Source organism: Callorhinchus milii, unplaced genomic scaffold (assembly GCF_018977255.1).
Source record: "Callorhinchus milii isolate IMCB2004 unplaced genomic scaffold, IMCB_Cmil_1.0 Scaffold1, whole genome shotgun sequence".
In the NCBI taxonomy this organism is placed as follows: Eukaryota; Metazoa; Chordata; class Chondrichthyes; order Chimaeriformes; family Callorhinchidae; genus Callorhinchus; species Callorhinchus milii.
Window position 1 is genome coordinate 115,843,426 of NW_024704742.1, and position 19,834 is coordinate 115,863,259.

Sequence of the window (19,834 nt, forward strand, 5' to 3'; positions counted from 1 at the left end):
GCAAACTTTTTTGGTCAGCCAACAAAATAATTGTTCTTGATTTGTGCCATCAATCAAGAAACAAAACTGGAAACAAAACATTGATTTAGAACTGACTCGCTTAGACTAGTGTGAACGTCCGGCGGGCCACTTCTTGGTAGTCCCATGGGCCACGGGTTGGCTACTGCTTTAGCATCTGGCACTAACTGAACCATGTTTCTCAGACCATGAGGTCTGTCGGGGGTAATGCACATTTCTACAGCAAAAATGCTTTTTTTTCATAATAAGGCTGCAATGAGTGGAGGGAGGTCTGGATTGTAACAAATCTATAAAATACCAGCCTAAAAGGGCCTGGTGTTGTTGGCTGATTCTGAGTAAGAAAAAAAAATGATGTTGCACCTTGCTGCTCCATATGGAGAGCAGTCAACTTAGCAATATCAATCAGGAAGTGCAGAGTCTGACCTGGCAAGTGTAGGGAGGGAAGGAATGAAGGAGGGAGGGAGGGAGCACTGGGAGGCTGGAACCTTTGTGGTGCTCTTGCAGATCTTCCACTGTATAGTTCAAGAATAAAATTAGCAGAAACCTAAGATCAGATCATCAGTATTCCCTTTTAATAGTGCCAGCACAGGTAAGCAAATCGATTTAGTTTTAAGTGGAACAAAACAAAGTTGTATTATCTATACAGTATAATTTAAATTTAGATTTTTTTTGAAGACAAGTTTTTTCTGATCCTTGTCATAGACATGCCATACCATTGTCAGATAATTGGCTCCCATTTGCTGACAATACCACTCTGCTTGGAAGTGGAAGAGATCATCTCCTGTAATTTCTTCTCTTTTTGGCAAAGTTCAAGAACTCAGTGTGTGGAGGATCATGGATACAAAAATCTACTTCTGACACACTTGGAGCAGAGTGTATTAGAACTCAACCAAACAAGCTAAGCTACTCCAACCAATACTAACATTTACAATTAGTGTATGGAAGTAGAATTTCAAACTCCAAATTGAGAACTGCTTTCCCGCTTTAGCGTGGGAATATTTTGAACCCATAAAAGTGGCATTTACCTCTTCGGTCTGTCAGTTTCTATAGTTTGTGTCTCCATGATTGGTGGGAGTTGTCAGAGGACAGTAGATATCAGCACCATTTGTAAGCAAAATGTACAATTGTGAAGTTGATATCTTCAGGGGAAAAAGAAGTTATTGAATTATGTTTCAAACTCAGAACTTATCAAAATCTTGAGTCTTGTTTTATTGCAAAGTACAGTACAGGTTAATGTTTCTCACAATATGAAAATGGTCATTTTTAATAATTCTACCATTATGAAAACTAACATTTCTAAAGGGGCAAGAAGGAACTTCACAAGATAAAATTAAACAAATGGCCGTTTCTAAAGTACATTATTATAAGTAACTTTAAACAGAACAAAGGAACTAGGTGGCAAAGTGAAATGCAGCAGATACTTGCCTTTCAGCTCTTGAACCCCAGCTGATGAGATGAGTCATTTTTGTCTTTTAGCTGGAAGGATTCTATGCCATCTTAGTTTGTGTAGTTTCCTTCTAATTGATAGTGGGTATGAGCAAACTGGTTCTGAATATTATTTGTGGGTTATTGATTAAAAATATTATATGGTAAAATAGACCTGAGTTACGTGGGTGATTTCTGTAACTCCATGAATGGCTCGTATGCAGAGCAGTGTCCACTGCTTTACTTGTGAATGTTCCACATGGGAATTTTGAATATTGAGATTTTTAAAAAATGGTTAAGCATTCCATTTGAATGTAAATAAAAGCTAATATACTACAGATGTTGACATCGACTTGATTCAGAATCCACTTCCAAGACATTAAGATGGGGCATTCGGTCAAAGCTTCAATATATAATGAAATAGAAATGTGCATTCCATGTAATAAATGGCGCAAATTGAAATGTTGGAAAAGAGATCTCGAGTACTTTTTATTTTGTATTTGTGTGTGCATTACTTGTCTTTTTCTGCCTCCCCCAAATAGTATCACCACCTGCAAGGCCTACCACTCCTCACAATGCAGGTGGCCTTGTGCCACCACCTCGGCCTGCTTCTCGACCAAAGCTTTCTTCAGGAAAATTGGGTGGAATTGATGAAATGGTAAGGTCCTATTTAAGTTTTTTAATCCTACAAAAATCTGGAAGAAAATTTTGTGATGATATCTGATGATTATTCTTACTTTGCACTGGTAATAACAATATTTGATGTTGCTAAGTTAGTACTTTTGACCTTTTTTGGTTTAACACATTATAGCTACTAATGAGTGTTGGAGGTGATTCTCTATTGATAAATTTACCAATCGTGATGGGTAGTGTGTAGTGCCAAACCCATGTAGAGAGCATATTCAGTTGTCACTCCCATCTTTTGGATGGTTTATTTCATATCTGAAAGTTGTTCAAAGAATGAAGATTAAGGTGTTTTTTTAAATAACAGAATAAACTTGCTGACCTTGTCCAAATTTATAGTCAGTCGAGTAGGGAAAGCCTGCTGTAAATTAAAATACATATACACTCAGGAATGTGGCCACTGACTACTGCAAAACTCTGCTGCCCATATCCTATCCCGCACCAAACTCCGTACCCCCAATACCCCAATCCTTACCAGGCTCCACTGGCTCTGTATTACAGAACAGATTGATTTCAAGATCCTCACACGTATACAAATTACTTCATGCCCTGGCACCTTCCTAACTCTCCTGCTTATACCCCACTCCACTACCTGCCACCTTCAATCCCCTGGCTCCGGCCTACTACATTGTCCCCACTACTACAACTCCACCAACGAGGCTATGCTTTCACCCATTACGTCCCAAAACTATGGATCTCTCTCCCTCCATCCGTCCGCCTTGACCCTCCTTCCCTGTCTTCAGATCATACTTGAAGACCTTCCTCTTCGACCGTGCCTCCTCCCTCTTCCCCAGCTCAGCGTCAAGCTCTGCCAATGTTAAGCACTCCCAAGATGCTACCCAGCATGAAGGGCGCTATATAAATGTAAGTTGTTGTTCCCTGCGAATCCACCACAATTCTGGGAAAGGAAGGAAGTTTTTAGTTTAAAAAAAATTTTCAAATTATTTTTATACATGTCTAATTTCCTTTACCTCAAAACTGATGTTGATTACACCTCCAAATGCGAAACCTGCTGACAATCTAACTATGTATGCGCATTTGGCACAGAACTCAGCTGCTTTGTCCCCAAATGCGAAACCTGCTGACAATCTAACTATGTATGCGCATTTGGGGACAAAGCAGTTGAGTTCTGTGGCACCAGGCTGTCTAAACCACCAAACCTTGAATTACTTAGCCGTAAAGCAAAATTAATCTTATGACCCAGAAGGTCGGAGTTTTTCCTGTGAAAGTTTGCAGTGAGTAACGTGTACAAGCATTTGCAGGCAGCTGCTCAGTCTCAACAAACCAAATTAGTTGTGTAAACAGGGTACAGTACTGGAGTAGTGTCCCAGTACCTTTTTCTGATGAGACCAGTTAAGAGCTGAAATTTCTGCCATTTTAAATTGATGTCTTGAGTTTGATATGATCTATGAGTCCATGTAATGCACCAATTTTAAAAAAAATCTTGCTCAGCGGAAATATGCTCTGACATACCTGATCAATGTTTCCTTTATAACCCAGAACTTTGGAGCAACTAATGCATAAATTTTATTTTCAATTTCCAGCTCCATTCCATTTTTCTCAGTTAATTCCTTCCAGAAAAGTTTGTTTTTTGTGTCTGGTGTTATTACTCTGCAAATTTTGCTTCATCTTCTTTTATATTTTCTTCAAAAATATTTTGTGTGTGCTTGCTCTATATCCAATTCAAACATGTTATTTTTCTATCACAATTTAATATGTTTTCCCTTTCTCCCAAGATTTTCTTTTCTTTAAGAGAGTGGTTATCTTCAAGCCTCAAGCATCTTGCTGCATTATTTTTCTGAGTAAATGTGGAGATCAAAGCCAGATACAATTTATTCATTTTTTTTTGTAGAAAAATGTTGCATGAGTTTTAGTTTCTTTTTATTTGCACTGAATGTAATTTGGAACATGGAAACAAGATTATTCGGATCATTGATTCTTATCAATTTTTTAAATCATCGCAGAATTTTTTAAAACCCAGTTTCCCTGTTTATTTACCAAGCATATTAGTTGTCTTATTTCCAAAGAATTCACCTTTCATTTTAAACATTCCAATTATTTTTACCTCTACAACTTTCTGGGGCGTGCATTCCATTTTTTACAACCTTCCATATATTTTCTGAAGTCACTTCTAACCAGTTCTAACTGTCATGCTCTAATTTTGAGTTTATATCTTCTTGCCAGTTTCCTTTATTATTTAGAATAATAAATTATAATACTTGCTCTTGTGGAGTTGAAATGTCTCAAAGAGCGTTACATGATTTACTGTGAAGTGTAGTGACTGTGTATTTGTGAAAAAAAATGAGAAAGCCAACTCACCCGCAGCAAACGTTCCACAAGCAGACATGAAACGAATGACCAATATTTTATCTGGTGAATTGTTGACCGGGACACCAGGAGAAACTGCCCTCTCTTGTCAAAGATTGCCATGGGATCTTTAGTGTCCCCTTGAACAGACAAATGGGAAGTTGGTTTTGAGTCTAATCTGAAAGATGGTACTTTTCAGAATGAAGCATTCCCCCAGTAATGCATTGGGAGGATAAACCTGTGAACCGGTTCACAGTGTGAGGCTTGAACCCACAGGCTTCTCACTCTGAGGCAAGAATGCTATCAACTGGGCCAAGCTGGCAATTGTACCTCAAAATGCCTCAGATCAAATCAATCAGATCATTCCGAATAGTAAAAATAGGAATAAGCAAAGGCCGTTCAAATCATCAGAGCCAGCCAATTATTTACATTTGCATACAAGAGAGATTTGTTATATACTTGTGGCACTTGATTTGTCATTAAAATGTGCAGATAACTTTGACAACCTTCATTTTAATTAATTGGCATTGCATTTTGGTTTTAAAATTTTTAAAACTACACTAAGCTTAAAAAAGTTAGTAGAATGTGTTCATTGGACTGCTTTTCTATTGTACACAATTGTCCAATTACTGTTGGTTTCAACTATGTTACAGTTTTGTTATTTGATATCCTCATTGAATATATTGTAGAGGCATTTGCATTTAGTTAGATTTTTCACCCGATTTTATTTTACAGTCAAGATCATTCAGTCCACCAGCAGTAACATCGACCAGTCCACCTCCTGTCGCTCCACTGGCCCGTGCAGAAAGCACGTCCTCAATTGGCTCCTCTGCATCTTTAAGTGCAGCAACAACGCCAACAGTTGGTAAGTACACATTTAAAAGGTTGATGGGGCTTAGTTTTTGTTTAAACGTGAACCCAATAATGTGTCTTTGTCATACAAAGCATCATTAGCTGTCCAACCTTTAAAGGAATGCAGACAAGTCTCCAGCTGAAAGCTTCAAATTCCTAAGTTGTCAACTTCAACAAATGCCAAGTAATGCAGCAAATTAGCTCACCAACTACTGCACAAATTGACATCTCGATTGCTATTAATAACATGAGCAATTTAGATTACAATTTTGTTCATAATAATAGAATTTATGTATTGTAATAACACAAATGTATGTTCTTAGTTGCAGTTGAGAGGCTTGCAGCAATTATTTGTTAAACTCAATTTATGGATCAACTGACTGAAAAATTAATTATCTAGTAATGGAATAGTAGGAAAGCATGAGTAATGGGTGCATTGATCCAGCAACATTGCAATGCCAAGAGTTGGTTAGACTGCTTATTTCCAATATAATGAGGTCTTAACCTCTGTTGTATCATTAGGGATAGGCAGCACGTGGGCTAGACATTTCTCCATCTGAAGAGAACACAAATGACTGAACTCTGGTGTGTGTGTGTGTGTGTATATATATATATATAAAAGTGGCATCACCAGGAACAGACCAGGGATGATTTAGAACAAGACACCTGGTTTTCTTATTGGACATTAGATAGTAAGAAGCATAAAAATGGTCAGGGAGGAAAGGGAACTTGATAACATAGTTAGTATTTGCAAAAGCAATAGAACTTGCTGACACTGTAACGTTTAAATAAAGCTATAAGTACAGATTTATAGAACTTATTTAAATAGCTAATATCTTTTTTGTGCCATGCATTGATTCCTAATAAAATGCACTAACGGAATATTTAAAATGTAAGATTTTTTTTGCTATTTGTTTAAGGATGAGTGTCCACAGGGTTCTATTATGGGCCATGTGTTAGCATAGTTTTTATTTAATTAACCAATCAACCAATATTGGTTGTCAATAATAACCAACTGTGGTTGATAATTGCATAATTAAGCACTCCTGTAATTCCCTTTCCAAGGAGTTACAAAAAAGTTGCCAAATGTGTTTCACATGGCACATATTTATTCAAGCTCTTTATGTATAATAAAATATTACATTTTCATTGTTGATTTGTGCATTAGCTTTCATTTTTCTGCTGCATAGAAATTACATGAAGCAAGGATAGCAGTCGTTTGTGCATTTATCTATTTTTGTTTTGAAACCGAAGCATAACAGAGATATTCTGTTCAGCTACCCTTAACTTTGTTGTTCACTATCTTGAGATAGCATATTAATCAATGAGAAATGTGAACAGTGGAACAATGTTATGATGTTGCATGTAAGCAATGCAGTGTTGCTTTCAGAACTCAGAGATGTGATTTGCACTGTCACCTCACAAGATTTAACAAAGTATAAAGGTTTGCAAATACTTTGAGAAGTGTTCTCAATTTAAAATATCATTACATAATATTTTTGTGTTCCATACATAGTTGTAATCATAGATCATCCAAAACAAATGACTTAAAACGTTGATATTGTATTACAATGTGATACTGTATTTAGAAATTTTCAAAAAGACAAGTAATATGATATACTGTTATGTCTTACTGATTCAGTTATATCTGTTGTGTCCAAACTGGTGGTATGTAAAATGTTTGAAACAATCCCTTTAGTTCAATTGAAAATTCTTTGTATAGTCTTTATGCGTTTATTTTTCCTCAGTTGGTGAGCCTTTCCGTATGAGCTTTGCTGTTGGAGGTCATATGTCTGCTATTGTTGGTAATTTTTCCACTTAATTGTTATGCCCACTGAGTTTGCTGTGTACCTTTGCGACCAGGACCAGAATGGAGTTTTTTTTTAACCAGAATTTGTTGAATCAGGATTATAATACTGTGACAGAAAGTTCTTTAACTTGATTTTAATGCTGTGATAAGAAACGTTTCATGTCACATCCAATGTTAGAACAGCAAGAGAGCAGTCAGGGAGACAGTTAAAACCCAAAAGCGAGTTGAAAACAAGGATGAGTGAGTAAATCTTACTTTATCCTGCCTTCTCCATTCCAATATGTTCTAATTTTCAAATGAAGTACAAAAGCCAAGATTTCTCATTAGCAGTAAACCACAATTTTAAAACTACTTTGTAAGGTTATCTTTCCCACTGTAAACTGAAAATTTAGAACTATCAAATCTTGGTGAAATGAATAGCTTTTGTAACCACTTATCACACGGTTTTCCACTAGTGACTAAAATACATTAAAACACTAAGTATCGATATGAGGACTTTCAGAATAAGTATCTTTGGAAAAGTAAAGTTCTTATTAGTATTTAAACAGAATAGATGTTTCTGTTATTATTGGCTATCCTGCACTCCAGGCAGGGATGAAAAAAAGTGTGCACAGTGCAAAGCTCTTATTTGTATGCCACTTCACCCATAAGCAGAACAATGTGATCTGATAGAAAACTAGTTTCTCCATAACAGTCAGTGGTTAATTTCAGTAAACAGTCAATGTTTATTAATAATAATCTCCTAATTTGCCTTGTGCTCGTTTCCTTTCTTAAATGCAAAATACGCAAATTGTTATAAAATACACCCAAGATGCATGTGCTCATGCCAATTTTAGTGAAATATTTATCTGTAACATTTTATACTAATACTGGTGGCATAATACATGATCATGCTTCATGATCATGTTTTGTAATTGCTTTCTGCTGTCCACTGTTCAATATACAACAAAATAAAATTTTCTGGTGTAAGTAAGCAGCATTTGATGTCAACTGTAAAATGGAGACAATTTCATATATGATTGCGGAACGTGATTCTCCAAACTGAGACCCAGAATACAGCATCATTGATAGTCAAACCAGGTTTCATCAGTTGTGGGGGATGATGAGAAAATAGTCGTGAAGGGATCTCTTTTCAAACAAACAATAAATTAATTGATATTATTTATGGAGATGTCAATGGGCTAGGCTGTGCTCTGGACCATAATAGGTGAAGGGATTAACAATATTTTCTCTTCAGTCAGTAGTTGCTGGTTTAATGTAACATTTTCAATAAAGATGTTGTGCTTTGCCTTGCATGTCTTCCTCTGCTGCAGTATTAGTGAAGGGCTTTGGTGAACTGGGCTTTGGTTTGTTGTGAAGATTTTTATCTTAATACCCTGTTTTAATGGATGAAGTATTGGGGTTTTAAGAACATTGCTGAATATAGCTATTTGGTAGCATGATTGGCTGCTCATCTGGAGAACTGGTATAATAAAATATTGCGTAACCATTATCAGCATAAGAGGAGTAAATTAGCACAAAGAACAATTATATTATGGTAAATACTATATGGAATCAGAGTTTACTGCCTAATGTAGTTGTGATTCGCATTCTAAATAATCAGGAAAAAATAGAAATTTGACAAGCATTTTCAAATTCTTAAAACTATTAACATGTTTCAACATTTGTGCAAGTAAGCAGGAATGTTCCAAGATCATTCCAATCCATGTTTCATATGCACAGGGTATAAATTGTGGTGTTTCAAAATTCATTGTACATGTTTTTTTTGGTGCTAAAGTGCAGAGGTTACGTTCATTTCAAACATTGTTGTGCTAAAAATGAGTTTAGTAATTCAGCAAAATTTCAACTCGTGCCATTTCTTAGTGGTTCGATCCGATGGATTTCAGTCAAAATAATTATTATAAAAATAAAAATGCTTTCATTGATGATCTAATAGGTAAATGCTTAGTAAGTAGCATTGAGCCATACAAAATTGAACATTAAAGATTTCATCCAGGATAGCACTGAGGCTCTACAACTGTTCTCAGGTCTCCAGATGTAGGGAGGGGGAAATCACCAAGGTTCCCTTTTCTGAATGATTATCTACATGGAGACATACCTATCAAAAGAGTGCATGCAGAGAAAAATATGACTAGAAACTTATTGATATGTAACATTGTTATAAATAACAAACCCAATTTCCATTAGTACATTCCATCCAAATAGTCACTAACCATTGATCAATCCCATGAATAAAAATTGTATCTAACCAAAATTGTTTATTTTCTATCTAAGCAAAAGCTGTGACAAAATGTCAGTGATATAAAAATGAACATAACAAATCTTTGAGTGTATTTAATTGTAAATTAAATACAATTTAATTTAAAAGCCCATTTGGACATCCTCCTGATGTGAAAGGCGCTATACAAATGTAATTTGTTGTGGTATAGTTTTATTGCTCTGAAATTAATTGGATTAAGGATTTGCACACCAACATACTGAATGCAACCTCTGACTGCTTGACGACCTTGCTTTTAAATCCGCTCACTGTCGTGCGCCCTTTGTGTCTGCTTTTGTTTCAATTGTAATAGATGATGATGTGTTCATTGGGAAACTTCCTTCATTTGAGAAGCGCTGTGAGACACCTGCAGGTACAGTACTTGATGAGAGCTTGATCTAATCTTCAGACACTTTATAACCCTAACCTTATTATTTCAAAGTAACATTTTCTCTCATTTGCAGTTGTGAACTTATTTTAACAACCAAATTTCCCAACAACCCAGATTTAAAGTCTATGTAAATTTAACAATTTATTTAGTGTATTTTAAATAAGATATTAAAGAAGATTGCTGGGGCTCAAAGACATCCAAGCCCTAAAGAACAATTTATTTTTCTCCCTGATAACACTGAACATTTCGTTTTGAATTTAAATGGAAGTTCTGTAAATTTGCACTTGCATTCTGTTCTGTTTAACATTTTTAAGTGATTCTATATTAGACGGAATAATGTATTGAAATATCCTTGGATAAATACATTAGCTGTGCCTATTGCTACTTAGAAGACTTAGTTCATGTATGATTCTTTGTGGCACAGTTCTTTGTTGAAAAACTTCAAATATTGCGAAGCACTGAGTTCTTTCTTTGTTTTGGAAAGCTTTGGGATCCAGAAATTATTTGAATATTTGAAAGGGGGAGAGATAAATACTTGTGAAGTAAGAAGACTATTAAGGGATATGGAGAAGTGATGGGCAAATTGAATTGAAAAATCTGCCATAATCAAATAAATTGGCAGAACAGGCTCGAAGGGCAAGTGGCTTTCTCCTGACCCGGTGTTTCAGTAAGCTTTGAGAAATCTGAGCTGGAGAAAAAACACGATCTTCTGTTCATATATTTGCACTATTGCGATTATTTTGGCTAATGTTTTCTTTGCTTCAGAGTGTGGCATTCCATCAGTAGAAATCTCTGCAAAGCATTATCTGTAGGTTTAGATCTAATAGCAGCACTGATTATTGTGAAACAGAGGTTCAGCACATTTGGGATGGACTCTAGATCAGAACGTTTTCTTAGGGTTCAAGGAGTAACCTTCACCCGCATATCTAACACAGGTTGTGAATGAAGCATGGATTGATCCAAGATCTTTGGAGACCAGTGGATAACATCGTTCAGTACAGTTGTGGATGTTTCAAAAATTACAGTGTGAAATAGTGTAATTGCACTATAATAGAAAGCAATATGATGATGTGTACTATATTCTGATTGGATGCAACCTGCTGTTTTTTTTGTCTCGCTTCCACAGATGCAAAAACCTGATAATTGCATTAAATAAATAATGTGGTCATTGGATGTGTGAAAAAATCATTAGTATTCCATAGGAGTAGTTGCTAATTTAGATGCTTATAAGGTACATGCAGCCTTTTAGCTAAGTGGAGTAGTTACATTAAATGTAAAGCCCTTAAAATTGGGTTTTTTGCTACAAATGAATAAAGGCCAGAACTGGTCTAGTTTGATTTAGAACCTTTTGCTTTTATTTTACATATTTTTCTGACTTTCAACATACTGATTCTTCAGCAGCTTTTGCACAAATGATATTGGTTTTTAAATTTTATTTTAAACATTCAGCTTTTGCTCTTGAATTTTCATAGCTTTCTATAGCTAAGACTGAAACTGAGACTTTCAAACATGGTTTACAATTCTAGCTTGGAAATAAGGGACAAAATGAACTGGATTTGATTTGACTTTTAGATTGTTCTTATCTGATTGTGATGCAGTTTTTAATGTGTATTTACACCAGATTAAATCATGCAGTATTTCTAATGTTGTGAAAACTGTCACTTTAACCTTACTGTTTACAAAAAACTTGTGCTCAGTTTGGCTTTATGTGCGGCACTCTTTGTCTGCACTCAATGGTTTTAGCATTATGTGTTGCAGTAAGAATTGCCCTTATGCTCAAACTGTATGTATAATGAAGCTTAATGGCAATTTATACTGGACACATCAATAAGACTATATCAATTCAGATATATATAATGAAAGAGTAGCAGTAATTTGTACTGCACCACATAACCCTAGAATTGTGCATCAATGTGTATCTAGAAAGAAGCACAGCAACAATTTGAACTGCATTGCATAATGCTAGGACTATGCATATTGATTCAGATATTTAACAAACTTCCAAGCTCTTACCCCTATTCATACATGGGAGAAGGGTTTACACAATCTACAAAAGTGCAGATATGCATCGCCAGACATTTGCTTAACTGGTATACTTCACATTGTTTAAAACAAAATTAAATTCTTTGCAGCATTTATCCAAGGTCCAAGACCTTATCTCACAGCGACTAGTTTGGGTTATCAGATTTCCATAGCTGATAATTATTCAGCTAAGAATATTTAACTAAAAAGTGAGCTGTTTGCTGTAAAAAAANCTCCCAAGATGTTAATTTGAAATCTTTTACTAAGCGGGATTTCATACATTTTAAAGCTTAAAAATGATTCAAGGTACAGAAAGAGTACTGTAAATGACAAGAACATTGAAGTGTGTGCTTATACTTGTATCTGTTTATTGATTTAGGCACTTCACGTGGACCAAGCCCAATCAGCCTTGGGAGCCAGGATTCATTACCAGTTGCAACTGCCTTTACGGAATCAGTTAATGCATACTTCAAAGGGGCAGACCCAACTAAGTACGTAAAAATAACACTAATGCTGAGAATTGTCTTGCTTGTGGATGTCAGAAAATTTGACCCAAAATTATTGAAATTACACATGAGTTAATTGAATCAGTTCAACTATTAGATTTTGATTTCATAGTTTGGAAATTAAACCTTGAAAAAAAGTTTAACCCTCCTGAGCTACGGTCAGTGTAAAAAANCTAAGGTCCATGTAGTTCGCCTTCCATCTTCCTGGCGGTCGCATGCACATTTGTCCCAAACTACCTATGTACTATATCCCATAATGTTATTTCCTAAAAGAAAACTATCTAATTTGTTTGAAAGAATCAACACTTCCTGCTTCAACCGTCTCCATAGGTTCACTATTCACTGAAATAGTGTTTGTGTAGATTTGTTCTAAATTTACCCCCCCTTCAATCGCAGGCCGTGTCTTCTGGTTTTAGTATTCTGGACAAGTTGAAACAGCCTGTCATGATCTATATTATCGAGCCCCTTTAGAATCATAAAGACAGCGATCATGTCGCCTCTCAATCTTCTCTTTTCCAGCGTGAACATGCCCAATTTACTTAATTGCTCCTCATAGTCCAGCCCCTCCATTCCCTCAATCGTTTTGGTTGTCCTCCTCTGTATCTTCTTGATTTCTCCAATATCCTTTTGTAATGCAGAATTGTACACAGTACTCTTAAGTACGGTCTCACCAATGATTTATACAGTGCCAGGATTACCCCACTATTTTGGCTTGCTATTGATCTTTTGATACATCCCAACATCTGGTTTGCTTTATTCACTGCCACAGAGCATTGTTGGGAGAGCTTCAATTTATTGTCAATCAAGACCCCCAATGCTTTTCATTTTCCATGCATACTATTTTCCTTCCATTCAAATAATAGTCTCTTCCACAATTTTTTGTCCCCGTGTGAAGTACTTTAAATTTCTCCATATTGAATTTCATCTGCCACCAATCTGCCCAATCCAAAGTATGTTCAAACCCTCCTATAACCTAGCTTGTTTAGCTTCGCAATCCACCACCTTCATTATCTTGGTGTCATCTGAAAACTTAACCACTGCGCTTGCAACTCAAGAAAATAAAAAAATAATAAATTGGTCACTTCAAACCACGACTATTTGTGGGACACTGCTGTGCGCAATTGGCTGCTGCATTTCGCCCACAAATATACAGCCAAATTCACTTTACATTCTATTCTGTGTAGCGCTTTGAGACGTCTAGAAGACGTGAAAATCGCTATATCAAATGCAAGGATTATTATTATTATAACTCCTAATTCCAGATCATTTATAAAAATATTAAACAAAAGATTTCCTCCCTCCGTTTTATACTTCATATAAAGTGGCGGAGCAAAATCATTTTGTCCTTTTAATCATTATTTGCCACATCAATCATGCTCTCCACTTCTCAATGTTTTCCATTTGGAGTACCAATGACTTGACACAAGGATTGATAATTATTATTTTAAAAAAACTCTCCTAACTGCATACACAAGAGATATGGGATAGGGATATACGAGAGGGAATTGGGAAGGGTGGAGGTTCGTGTGTAGTGTAAACACTGTCACAGCTTGTTGGACTGAATGGTTTGTTGCTGTGCTGTAACATGCTCTGATTCGTCCAGCGCCAAGATAAGATGACAAGAAAAGAACCATGCTTTTCAGGATATGGGCCATCATGACGTTTTAATGCATATGTTCACTGTTAAGTGAAACATACACGCCTTGGGTGTATGTCTTTGAAACAAGTAGTAATCAATAGTGCTTGCTGATATCAACGCAGATAAAGTCCCATTTCACATGTATTTTGTGTAGGAATTTGTTTTGGCCAAAGAATCATAAAATATTACAGCATTCAGCCGATTCGTGCCTATGGAGCTACCCAATGAGTCCCATTCCCCCGCTCTTTCCCCATATCTTTGCAAATTGTTTCTTTTCAAGTACCGAGCCAATTCCCTTTTAAAAGTTGTTATGGAATCTGTTTCCAACAGGCTTTCACGCAGTGCATTCCAAACTCTTAACAACTTTCTGTGTTAAAAAAAAATAAAATTCTCATCTCCCCTCGGGTTCTTGAATCCAAACCCTTCTTTGCAGAAATTTGTCATTCACAAGATGAAAAAGTGACCAAAAATAAAATTAAACTTTTCTCTTTTCATTTTTATGCCTAGTTCATTTTAACTTGCTCTGGGTAGAAGTTTTTATAGTGTTTATTTTAAAGTGTTTTACTGTAACAAAATTAAAATGTTATTGCAATTGAATATTAAACTGTATGATTCTGATGTGATTTTTTTTCTTGGTGTATATCTTTATTGAAATATATTGAGTTAAAGAAGTAATTGTTACAATTCATTGCTAAAATTATTTCTAAATTTGGAGGGAAAAAAACGAAATGCATAAGAATATCAAGTCTGCAGTTTCAGATTACAGGGATAAAGTAAATCCCCGTTTTACTGGACTCCGGTATCCAGAATTCATACTGAGCCGGATGGAGCCCAAAAATTTTTCCGTAGACCCACATGAATGTAGATTCCCACATTCCCACTCACCTAGCAAGCACCCCTGCCTCACCATCCTTGCTGGCCTTCAGGGATATCAACTTTCACTCAGATTCAATCTTATTTATTATCTTCCGCTAATGGAATTCAAACAATTACAATGCCAGTAAAGCATTTTTAGGCACTGAAAAAAGCCGGTAAATGCCAGTACCAGCATTGTAATTACACTTAGCTGGGAATTCCATCTCACAGGCCAAATTTCTTCCCCCCCCCCACCTTCCCAACCCCTCACAATTGGTCTGGCTGGTGGGATTTTAGTGTATTCTGTAAAATGATTGGTTGTAATACATGTACACTTAACGTGATGCCAATGTCCCAATGTCTTCTCTCCCTGTGTTCAAAGCCAACTTGCTGGTTCAAATCATGGTCCTTGCTTGCTGGGTTTGCTGGTCTCAGCCATAGCTACATGAAAGGCTAAATTGGCTCCAGCCTTCCCAAGGTTAGGAAGGGTAGAACCAATTAAAGTACTTAATCCTGGTCCCTCTATGAGGTCCTTGGGACGTCCTCCAGACGTTAAAGGCGCTACACAAATGTAATATGTTGCTGTGTGTAACTGTCTGCCAAGTGAGAGGAGGCATGCCAGCAATCACTGTCAAAGCTCATACATGAACACTGGGCACATTGATGGGGTACCAGAAGGCAACCAATGCCTGTGGAACCACATCCCAGCAAGAGGAGGCTGGGGACGAGGAGCAGAGACTGCCATTGAAGAGAAAATAATTGAACACATTAAAAAAAAAATCAAGATTGAACAACCTTTTTCGTCATCTTTCTCAGATTTAATTCAATTGCTCCTTTAAAGTAGCTATGGCATAATCTGTTGCATTTAACATTTAAAAGGAAATTCTGAAACACTTGCTTAAAATATTTGAATTATTATAAAGGGAAGTTATTTACATTACTACTTAATGTACTTTGATGGAATCATTATGAGAACCTGAAGTAATAAAAATGAATTGTCTTTTGGTTTGTTTGGCTTGCTATTCTGCAGCTAGAGAAATCTGTTATAGGTCTAACTCTGTGCTCTTTTTACAGGTGCATAGTTAAAATTACTGGTGATATGACCATGTCTTTCCCAAGTGGAATAATTAAAATCTTTACCAGCAATCCATCGCCAGCAGTGCTATCCTTTAGGATACGGAATACCAGCAAACTTGAGCAAATTCTTCCAAATTCACAGCTTGTATTTAGGTAATTTTTTCTACTCTTCTTCCAGAATTTTGGTGTCCATATCTATATTTATAGTATTTGGTTTAATTGTATTGTAAAGTTAATAATTGTAAAACGTTCAGCAGGATGAAATATAAAACTGTATTAACCTTGTTCATAGAATCATTGAGGGAAGCTGTTTCACCCATCCAGCCTATGCTGGTACTTGCTTCTCCACTGGAGCACACTACTCTGCTTATTTTTCTTTCCTCATATCTTTTTATGATATTCCTCTTTATATCTTCATCTTTTCTCTTTAGGACATAAGCTCTCCGAATTATTCAAACCTTCCCTATTATACTTATCAATCAATCAATTCCCTATCAATTCCCGGCAGGGCGAAATGTTGGGCAAGTTTCCTTACTCCGCACGCCTCTGTTTACCTAGCAGTAAGTAGGAACCCGGTTGTTAGTCAATTGGCAGATCGCTTTTACGGAGGTAGTAATTCCTTCAATAAAATAATAATGATGAATTGGTCACTTCAATCCATGACTGTCTGAAGAACACTGCTCTGCACAATTGGCTGCTGTTTTTCGCCCACAAAATGTCAATTCACTTTACAGTATATTCTGTGAAGCACTTTGAGATGTCTCGAAGATGTGATAAGGCACTATATCACATGCAAGGATTATTATATTTAATTGTGAATAAGATTTGCAAATCATGACAGCTCATCTCTTTATCTAAGATGCTTTTGTTTCATTTTGTTTTGTTTCATTTTTTTCTGTCACTCAGTGATCTATCACAGAGTGATTCCAACACAAAGGATTTCTGGATGAACATGCAAACTCTCACTGCCTACCTCAAGAAATTGGCTGAACAGAATCCATCTGCCTCATACTATAATGTGGATATCCTAAAATATCAGGTATGCCAACTAAGAAACCAAACAATTATGTATGGAATATAATGTTACAAATGCTTTAAAACTGGTTATCTAGCTAACATAAGTACAGTTTTGACAGGAGCTCACCAATGCACCACCAGCTATATTGCTGTAGAAGATGCATGAACATTCCAAATATCTTCCTTGGGGGTGGAGGTAAGCGGGGTCTTCTTGGAGTTGAACTGGCTCCAAGGTGGCATGTTTGGCAACGGAATGTCGGAATCGAGCCAGCCCTCTGTGTTGTTCTCAATAGTCCAGCTCCTGAACCAGCCAGGTTTACTGCATACCTGCTGATGACTGTGCAGCCATCCTGGATCATCAATCAGCACGACCTGGAAGGGCAGACCAGTAACCGGAGCCAGGAAGTCATCCTGCCCACCTCCTGTCAATCATGCAAGCCAAAACCCCAAGGGGTAGGGTGGTCCTAGCTGGACAACAACAGGAAAGCTTGCCAGACAGCAATATCAATGGCAAGCTATGCGGTTTTAGCTGGTTAGATTCCAGCAGTACCCCAACTGTATACAATTCAAAGATAGGTTTGTTGGAATAGAATGTGCACTCTCTCCCTGGAGGGACACATTCTGCTTACCTAATTCCAGAAAGTATTAGGTGCAGGTTAGCAAGAGCCTAGGTTTGGGGACCCCAGAGTGTGTGTTATATAATAATAATAATAATCCTTGCATTTGATATAGTGCTTTTCACGTCAGGAGGACGTCCCAAAGTGCTTTTCGGAGTCCTGTAGCTCAGTGGTTAGAGCACTCGCTTTGCAAGTGAGAGACCTGAGTTCAATTCCAGGCAGGGCGAAACCTTGGGCAAGTTTCCTTACTCCACACGCCTAATAATAATCCCTCCAAAAAACCAAAAACAATAATAAATTGGTCATTTTCAATCTACGACTGTTTGTGGGACATTGCTGTGCGCAATTGGCTCCCGCGTTCGCCCACAAATATACAGTCAATTCACTTTACAGTGTGTTCTGTGAAGCGCTTTGGGACGTCCTCCCGACGTAAAAAGCGCTATATCAAATGCAAGGATTATTATTATTATACAACACACACTCTGGGGTCTCCAAACCTTGGCTCTTGCTAACCTGCACCTAATACTTTCTGGAATTAGGTAAGCAGAATGTGTCCCTCCAGGGAGAATGTGCACATTCTATTCCAACAAACCTATCTTTTGAATTTCCATGTTGAGTTGGGATGCGTGGAAATCTCAGCTTGGTTTGGATCCTGTTAAGCATGGTGATGGGTTTCTGCATATGTCAGACACCTGGCTAACCAAAATTAAATCTCAGTTGGTAAAGTTATTGTCTTGTGAAATTGAGTCAAAGGTCCCAGGCTTATTTTTTGGCGTGTGCAGAGCTAGCTGATCTATTCGATAGCTGACCATCATTAACTTTTTTTGGAGCTGGAAATTTGTGTTAGTTCTAGGGTCTCAAGGATTGATAGGAATAAAACTGTTTTCCAAGATGTGGCTTTTTCCTTTTCCTGGAAATGAACAAGTACTTTATCCTTGTAGTTTATTCAAACAATAATCCATATAAATATATTCATTCTGTCATTAATATCTCCTTTTTTTCTCAGGTATCATCAAATGGCATTCTATCAACACCACTAAATCTAGCTACCTACTGGAAGTGCACACTTTCCACTACAGATGTTCGTGTGGACTACAAATACAACCCAGAAGCTATGGTTATCCCCTCTGTGCTATCAAATGTGCAAGTTTTGATGCCAGTCGATGGTGGAGTTACCTGCATGCAGTCACTGCCAACTGCTGTTTGGTAATTTGGAACCACAAATTGTTATTCATTGTAGAAGTACTGTACTCCTTCGCAGAAAGAAGCACTATTATAATAGTATTCCTACTGTAGAGAAAAGTATGTATCAGAATACAAATCCTAGACTAGAAATTGAAGGATCTAAAATTTCAAGATAGCTAAAGGTCTTTTTATAGGCTGTAATATATGCTGCATTACTAAGGGGAAAACAACAACAACAAGATTATATTTGTATAGCGCCTTTCATATCGGGAGGATGTCCCAAGGCGCTGGACAATGTACAGCATTTCAGGTAAAGAAAACAAAGAGCATAAGTGGAAGTGGAGTGTGGGCTAGTAATAAGGCAGAACATGCAAAGGAATAAGCATACATGAATAAAGGCAATATCGGTGGGGAGGAACTCACATCAGAAGAAGAAGGTGGAAGGGAATTTAATGGCTTTGGGAGTGTAGGAAAAATTCATTAAATGTAAAATTAAAAGAATCATTAAATGTAAAGCCTGACTGTGTGGAGGTTGTACATTATATATTTTTTATCTGACTCTGACAATACAGGAATGCAGAACAGAAGAAAGCCTTATGGAAACTATCTGAAATTTCAGAAAAATCCGACGATGCAGGTAAATGAAGCATGTCATTTCTTAACTCTCCATAACATAGGTTTAAGCAGCTTGTATTAGTAATGTCCATATACACTTAACCCCCGAATAACCGGACTAATCGGGGGTCCTCCAAGCCTGAGTTTCCGACTACCTGCTAATCCTTACATTTAACATTTAAAATAAATCATGAAACGTACCATATAAGCACAAATTATTGTTCTACTCTTTAAGGATGTGGAACATTAGGAGCAACTGGAAGTACAGTATTACATTGCTGAACAGCATAGCTTTAAAATTAAAATTAGCTGCAAAAATTATCCCCCTCTGCAATCATTTTTAATAATCAGTGGAGACTGCTACATTTTTTTCTTTAGGTACTGGATCCCTCAGGGCAAAATTTGACATAACTGAAGGTCCTTCCAAACCATCAACACTTGCAGTGCAATTTATTAGTGAAGGATCCACGCTGTCTGGAGTGGACATGGAGCTTGTAGGCACCGGTTATAGACTTTCCTTAATAAAGAAAAGATTTGCTACAGGTAAAAACTGCTGT

General features: G+C 36.8%; 1 protein-coding gene across 1 annotated transcript in view; it reads left to right on the forward strand.

Annotated features, from left to right (window-relative positions):
* The window catches only part of fcho2 (FCH and mu domain containing endocytic adaptor 2), an 88,160-nt gene that overhangs the window by 63,065 nt on the left and 5,261 nt on the right, over positions 1 to 19,834 (forward strand). Inside the window, exons 19-26 of the mRNA XM_042334660.1 lie at positions 1,986 to 2,101; positions 5,170 to 5,299; positions 12,146 to 12,257; positions 15,841 to 15,996; positions 16,750 to 16,882; positions 18,484 to 18,683; positions 19,235 to 19,299; positions 19,656 to 19,820. Coding sequence (XP_042190594.1) covers positions 1,986 to 2,101; positions 5,170 to 5,299; positions 12,146 to 12,257; positions 15,841 to 15,996; positions 16,750 to 16,882; positions 18,484 to 18,683; positions 19,235 to 19,299; positions 19,656 to 19,820 — 1,077 coding nt within the window. The remainder of the gene's footprint in view (positions 1 to 1,985; positions 2,102 to 5,169; positions 5,300 to 12,145; positions 12,258 to 15,840; positions 15,997 to 16,749; positions 16,883 to 18,483; positions 18,684 to 19,234; positions 19,300 to 19,655; positions 19,821 to 19,834) is intronic.